The following is a 7,592-nucleotide window of genomic DNA, read 5'->3' on the forward strand; positions in this document are numbered from 1 at the left end:
AATTTATATTAATTTATATTATATTTATATATATATATATATATATATATTTTATTAATTTTTTTATATTAATATTATATTAAATATAATAAAATAATATCTATAATTATAATATTATACATAATGATTTTAGAATTTTTCCAAAAATTATGTCTGTTGACGACATACACCAAATGCGTCAGATTTTTGTCCAGATGGACAAGGTCTTCGTGGTCCCCCAATTATATTAGGGTTAGGTGTTGTACGTATATCTTTATCTTTTGTATTATTAGAAGGCACAGCACCAATCGTTAAAAAACAAATCATGATGCAAATCAACATTGTTTTAATATTTAATAAGAAACGCATGTTGAATATTTGTTTTTTCTTATTTTTTTCTTTTTATACAATTCAATCCAATTAAATTTTCTTGTTTTTTTAATTTTTTTTTTTTTATTTATTATCTAAGAAAAAACACAAATAATATCAAATTGTATCTCACGTAACAAATTTACATTGAATTTTCACTTCTTTCAATTTGACTTTTTTAATTTTTATTTGTTCATCACATCACATCACTGTACTTACGTTAATTGATTGTAAAATGATGAGAAATTTTAATGATTATTTTTCTTTTATTTTTTTCAATAATATTATAAAAAGTTATACTTGTTATATACGTAATGCTGAGATCGTGAAATACGTAATCCTTATGATATTCTCCTCTCGACCATGATCGTATTTATAAACCAGGAAAACGTGTTTTCACACAACACACATTATTTACATGTATTGTAAAAATCATTCTTAAGATAATTAGTATACCTAACATTTATTATTACGAGATATAGGAAAAATATCGTATATATAATTATTCGAAGAAAACCGGTTAACATACTACACTTGAATACTTTTATTACCATAAAATGATACACACGTTTTATTAATTCACATTTAAAATCAACCTAACATATTTTTTTTCTTCCTTCTTTTTTTTCTTTTTTTTTTTTTTTTTAATATTATTCCATATCAATTTATATGCAAAGTTTATATTGAAAGATTATTTTTAGAAAAAAGGAAAATAAAAAAAGAAACAAATTTCATTCATATCTCTCTGGAAGAAATCTGCTTTAAAAACAAAAAAAAAAACAAAAAAGCAGAAAAAAAACAAATCTTAATAAAAATTTTGATCTTTAAAATTATCCTTGGAATAAATACGATATTTATTTATTTTTTTCTTTTGTTTCATTTTATTTGATTTTTATGATTATTAAATTTAAAAACGTTACACTTGATTAACAAACGTTAATTCGAATTGATAAAATGTAAATACACACCTGAGTGTATTTCTGTGTGTGTGTGTGTGTGTGTGTGTGTGTGTGTGTGTGTGTGTGTGTGTGTGCTGTTAGACGATTAAAAATCAAATCTAATATAAGTATTATTTATCGCACATAAATATTTTATGATAATGCAATAATATTGATTGAAAAGTTTATTAGATATCACGTGACCCTTCGAAGAAAATAATTGAAAAAAACGGAGTATAAATAACGAATCAATCAGGAATTATTATTCAATGAGTATAATACTTTTGTACTATTTGTATTTTGCAATTATTGCATTTGTACTCGTGTTTCGATATTTTGTTAATAAAAAATTCCTCTAATTATTAATCAAATTCCATTGCAATTCGTCAAATTTGACGTTGAAGAAGGTAAGAAGAAAAAACATTACAAAATAAAACAAGCGGAAGATTAAAAAGGTATGCTGCAGATAAAACAATTTATTTGTTGTTAATATTCGTAATTCAATTATTTCAAGTATCAGAATTAATAATACGAAGTATTAGAATAATAATCAAGTTGAAGAAGAATAAATAATAATAAAAAATGAAAATATTATAATTTGTTTCTTATATTATGTTTTATTTTTTCTTTTCTTTTCAATAGAATGAAACTCTTGTTAAGCAGTCTTATGGCAATTATGCTGATAAATGCAGTATTAGGAGGATCTAAGGATAGTGATGCTCCACCATTGGAACCAAGGATTGATGCGAGTTATTATAAAAAAGCTGCTATCATAGATCCACCACACATTCCTTGTCCAACTGGACAAAAACGAGATTCTACTGGAAAATGTCAGGTTGTGATACCATAACAGATCAATCAATATTTTCTATATATATATTTATATATTGTTCTATATATTTCTTCTTATATGCATATATATAAATATATAAAAGTATATTATCAATTAAATATACTTAATATTATCATATGTTGTTGCTATAATTATTATAATTATTATTATTATTTTATATGTATGTTTGAAAATGCACATAAAAATCCAAATTTAATATAAAGTTGATAATAATAAAAATATTAATAATATGCAATTATGTTAGAAATTCAATCAGAATCTGTTTGTTCGTATAATATAAAAATATATATATAAAATATGTAATAAGTATAAGAATAATAGTAATAATAAATATAAATATAAAAAAAAAAGAGAAGTAAAACAGTATCGAGTATTGAATAAAATTTTACAAATTTTTTTTACATTATTCCAATCCCAAATTGCATATGAATATTATTTGTATAATCCTTAATAGGTATGGGTAATTACAAAAAAATATATATATATATTTATGTGTAATAATTATTTTAATTTTCTTTCTTACTCTTTCCGTGTTTATTTTCTAATTGTACAACAAGTATTATAAAATCAATGTTTACATTTTTATCTTAGGAAATAATACAAAATAAAAATAAAATAAAATTGTGTATGTTGTAATCAGTAGGAAACCTGATTTGTATCGTGTGTTTACCAGTTTATTCCTGATTGAAAAAAAAAAAAAAAAAAAACAATAAAAAATAAATGCACAATGAGATATTCTTAGCATGAGAACGAAGATCAAATGAATTACATTAATCGTTTTATGACTATATTTGTACATATGTATGTATGTATGTCGTGTATGTATGATCACGTATTTGTGATTACTTTGAAGTAATTGAGTATGATCAAGTATTATTTAGTATAAGAAAAAAATGTTAAATGTCACTTGCTTGTAACTCTTTGAAATACTATAAATAGAAGAAGTCTTCTTATAAAAAGAAAGGAATTACATTCAAACATTGTAATGTACATTTTCATTTTCAAAGGAACAACTTATCTTACATTTTTCTATCATAATTCACAATTGTTAGAAACAAATTAAACGCCAAATTTTATATTTGATCGATCGTTTTTTGATTTCGTTTTTTTTTTGTTTTTTTTTTTGTTTTTTGTTTGGAAATATTGAAAATAATTATCGTCAGGTATGAGAATCAATTTTATTATTCAAACAAAGTCATCCTAATTTGATGATTATTTTAATTAATAATAACAATTATATTAACAAATTAAAATAATATTTTTTTTTATTTATTATATATGTGTTTACATATTTATAAGTAGAAATATATTTAACATTAATATATTAATTATTTTTCCTACGTTATTTTGAAAGTAGTACATTCATACACATTTTTAATTTCAAACATTTAATTGACATTACATGTATAAACATTTCTTTTGCAATATTTTTTAATATTCGTATAATTATGTATATTTTATTCAAACAGGATGAAATCTTTGCTGACCAGTTATCTATCAATTATGCTCATTCATATATCATTGATAGAATTTGTTATGAGCATACCCATCTTGTTATTTTTACCTACATTTAATACAACTATACATATAGAAAATGTATATTTTGAAAAAGAACCTGGAACGATTACACTTCCATCCATAGAAAACACATATTTTGAAAGAGGAACACCACCATCAATGTGGAAATTTGGTTACATGAATGCACCTGTACCATATCATCCGTATAATAACGACCTTGAAGATAGAAGTAAAAATAAAGGTGAAGGTGTATTTGGTAGTGGATTTGGAGGTGGTACTGATAGTCAAGCAATCATAATCGCAAAACCTATAGATTGTGATGTAGGTGAAAAACGTGATGGCAATGGTGTTTGTAGATCTGTGATAAGTTAAAAATCAAAATCCAAAATAAATACATATATGGGCAGTTTATTTCGTGGTTAGAAAACGCATATTGTTCACTTAATAATTGCCACTATTTTAATAGAATATATAAATTGAACACCCCCTTAGATACACTTAAGCAATTAGTATCTATATTTTTAATTATATCTATTATTTATATCTATTATTTTAATATTATATTTTTATTAATATATAATAATAATATTAAATTTATATTTTAATATTATATTATAAATATCTAATATTTTAATATTATAATATATGTATCTATTATTGTAATATTATATTTTTAATTGCATTAAAACGCAAATCCTTCAATATCTCGATTCACACATAAATAGAGTTAGGCCAATTTCAAAATAAACGGCTCATATATGGAAATACTCTTAGCATGAGAACAAAGATCAAATTAATTACATTAATCGTTCTATGATTCTATATATACGTATGTATGTGCTTCAGCATTATATTATTCTTAGAATTGTTTACGATCACATATTATTTACATATTGAAAAATGACAAACATCACGTGGTTGTAACTCTTTGAATAAGTATAAATAGAAGAAACCTTTTTTAAAAGCCAGGATTTACATTCAATCATTGTAACGTATCTCATCTGCTTAAAAAAAAAAGAAAAGAAATAAAAGATTTCTTTTACGTGTTTTAATCATAATTTACAATTGTTACCAACAAATCAATCGTCAAAGTATTAATCAATTGTTTCACTTTATATTGGATATTATTATCAACAGGTATGATATTTAATTATTTAAGTAATCATTCAAACAAAGTCATTGTATTTTTGATGATATTTTCAATTGAGATATTTTCAAGAGATAACAAATAATTATAAAACATTCGAATATTTCATTTTAGCAAGATGAAATCTTTGTTGATCAGTTTTTTGACAATTATAGTCGTGCATTTAGCATTGACAGAATTTGTTATGAGCAAACCAAGTTTGGTAGAACTATCTGAAATTCCAATAAGTGCCAAAATAAAAAGAAAAGATGTTGAAAAAGATAATCAACCTGATGTACCTTCACCTACGCTTCTTCCTCCACCCCATAACCCAGCTATCATACCTGAAATATCCATTGGATGTAATATTGGAGAAAGACGTGACATTAATGGCATGTGTAGGTCTTTGATTAATTAAAAAAAAAAAAAAGAAACAAATTATATTGTTAATAACCATATATAGGTACCTCACACATATTGTTATAATCCTAATAAAAAAAAATATATATATATACATATCAATTAAAATAAATAATAAGTGTTCGCATTTGTTTGAATAAAGAAATAGATGTAATTTAAAAAAAAAAACAAGAAAATAGGTTCTAAATTATTAGGAAAATTATTAATAATTTCTAAATTAATTATTACAATAAAAATTATATAACTATTAATTATTTTAAATATAAATTTTACTGTGATAGTTCAGTAATAATTTTATTCAACTATGATTCTAAAAATTTCGTAAACTTTTTATCTTGTCCTACCACATTTTCTTTTTGTAAGTTTATTGTTATTAATAAATTCTATAATATTAGAAAATAATCATAAATTATTATAAATGTATTTTATACGTTCATAGTTTGCCATTATGAAATTAATTTAAACAATAAAAATCTTCTACATTTTTCTAAAATTTATTTCAAGATTAAACAAATCTTATTCGAGTATCTTTTATAATTATTTTATATTATATTACATTGATTTATGTATATTTATATTTGTTTACTATGATCTAACAAATTATCCAAGTTATGTAAAATAAAAAAGAAAGAAAGTCGTGTTTATATTGTAATTAGTAAAACTGATTTGCATGTTGTTTGTTGTCTACGAGTGTTATTTCTATTTAAAAATAAATAATAAGAAATAAATGCACATTGAAATATTCTTTGCAAAAGGAACGAACATGAAATGAATCTCATTAATCATTTGATGATTATATATGTATGTATGCATGTACTTTAGCATCATATTATTCTTAGAATTGAAAACGATCACAAATTATTGGCATATTAAACAATGTTAAATATCACGTGCTTGTAACTCTTTGAAAGAGTATAAATACAAGAAATTTTCTTCAATCAAATTCAATCATTGCAACGTGTCTCATCCGTTTAAATAAAAAAAAAAGGAATTTTTCTACGTGTCTGTATCACAATCAGCTTTTTGTTAGTAAACAAATTAATCGATCAAAGTATTGATCAAAATTGTTTGAATTTTATTTGGAAATATTGGAAATTGTTATCAACAGGTATGCAAATGATTACAATACAAGTGATTACAATATTTAATTGATTCAACCAATGTCATTTTATATTTGATGATCTTAAAACATTCGAATATTTCATTTTTTAGCAAGATGAAATCCTTATTGATCAGTTTTTTGGCAATTGTAGTCGTGAATTTAGTACTGACAGAATTGGTTATGAGCAAACCAACTGTTGTACCACCTGCATTACTTCAAACACGTTTAAATACAAGAACAACTACAAAAAAACCTATAACAACAACAACAACAACAACTGAAGTTGCTTACACTTATCCAGCTAGATACCCAGCTATCATAAATGCAAGTCCTATAGGATGTAACGTTGGAGAAAAACGAGATGAAAGTGGTATGTGTAGACGTGAGGTATAAAAAAAAGAAAACCCAATTACAATTTCGTTTTCTTTTAAATATCTTATCGAATAATAATTAACATATGTAAGTTTAATAACTTTCATATATCTTTTATAATTATTTTATATTATATTACATTGATTTATGTATTTTTATATTTGTTTACTATGATCTAACAAATTATCCAAACTATGTAAAATAAAAAAGAAATAAAGTCAAGTTTATATTGTAATCAGTAAAACTGATTTGCATGTTGTTTGTTGTCTACGAGTGCTATTTCTATTTAAAAATAAATAATAAGAAATAAATGCACATTGAAATACTCTTTGCAAAAGGAACGAACATGAATTGAATCACATTAATTGTTTTATGATTATATATGGATGTATGCATGTACTTTAGCATCATATTATTCTTACAATTGATTACGATCACGAATTATGGGCAAATTAAACAATATTAAATGTCACGTGCTTGTAATTCTTTGAAAGAGTATAAATACTAGAAATCTTCCTCAAATTCAAAAATTTAAATTCAATCATGTCTTATCCGTTTAAGTAAAAAAAAAAAAAAAAGGATTTTTTCTACGTGTCTCTATCACAATTAGCTTTTTGTTCAAAAAAAAAAAAAAAAAAAAAATTAATCGATCAAAATTGTTCAAATTTTATTTAGAAATATTGGAAATTGTTATCAACAGGTATGTAAATAAATTATATTTAATTGATTCAACCAATGTCACTTTATTTCTGATGATTTTAAAACATTCAAATATTTCATTTTAGCAAGATGAAATTCTTGTTGATCAGTTTTTTGGCAATTGTAGTCGTGAATTTAGTACTGACAGAATTGGTTATGAGCAAACCAACTGTTGTACCACATCTATTACTTAAAACACGTTTACATACAATAAAA

General features: G+C 23.1%; 1 protein-coding gene and 1 long non-coding RNA gene across 4 annotated transcripts; one reads left to right on the top strand and one right to left on the bottom strand.

Annotated features, from left to right (window-relative positions):
- Positions 1–412: 412 nt before the first annotated feature.
- On the bottom strand, positions 413–988 carry LOC149030559 (uncharacterized). Its single transcript, XR_016178580.1, has 2 exons — positions 568–988; positions 413–443 (listed from the first exon to the last, which is right to left on the bottom strand). It is a non-coding gene; the product is annotated as an uncharacterized LOC149030559 (long non-coding RNA).
- Positions 989–2,000: 1,012 nt separating this feature from the next.
- LOC107072757 (uncharacterized) lies at positions 2,001–6,921 on the top strand. 3 transcript variants are annotated; one of them, XM_089178498.1, is made up of 4 exons: positions 2,001–2,121; positions 3,609–4,794; positions 4,919–6,311; positions 6,416–6,921. In XM_089178498.1, the coding sequence occupies exon 2, from the start codon at positions 3,610–3,612 to the stop codon at positions 4,027–4,029; it is 420 nt and encodes a 139-aa protein (XP_089034624.1). In that variant the 5' UTR covers positions 2,001–2,121; position 3,609; the 3' UTR covers positions 4,030–4,794; positions 4,919–6,311; positions 6,416–6,921. The 3 variants fall into 3 exon arrangements, with proteins under 3 accessions (XP_089034624.1, XP_089034625.1, XP_089034626.1); XM_089178499.1 differs by lacking the exon at positions 2,001–2,121 and adding an exon at positions 2,706–3,302; XM_089178500.1 differs by lacking the exon at positions 2,001–2,121 and having other exon boundaries at positions 3,392–4,794.
- Positions 6,922–7,592: the final 671 nt, after the last annotated feature.

The sequence above is a fragment of the Polistes dominula genome, unplaced genomic scaffold, assembly GCF_049000335.1.
Source record: "Polistes dominula isolate Pdom_NZ unplaced genomic scaffold, Pdom_raw_medaka contig_11, whole genome shotgun sequence".
Classification (NCBI taxonomy): domain Eukaryota; kingdom Metazoa; phylum Arthropoda; class Insecta; order Hymenoptera; family Vespidae; genus Polistes; species Polistes dominula.

Excerpts from the sequence above, each read along its gene's own strand:
- LOC107072757 (XM_089178498.1), top strand. The coding sequence starts at position 3,610 with ATGAAATCTTTGCTGACCAGTTATCTATCAATTATGCTCATTCATATA.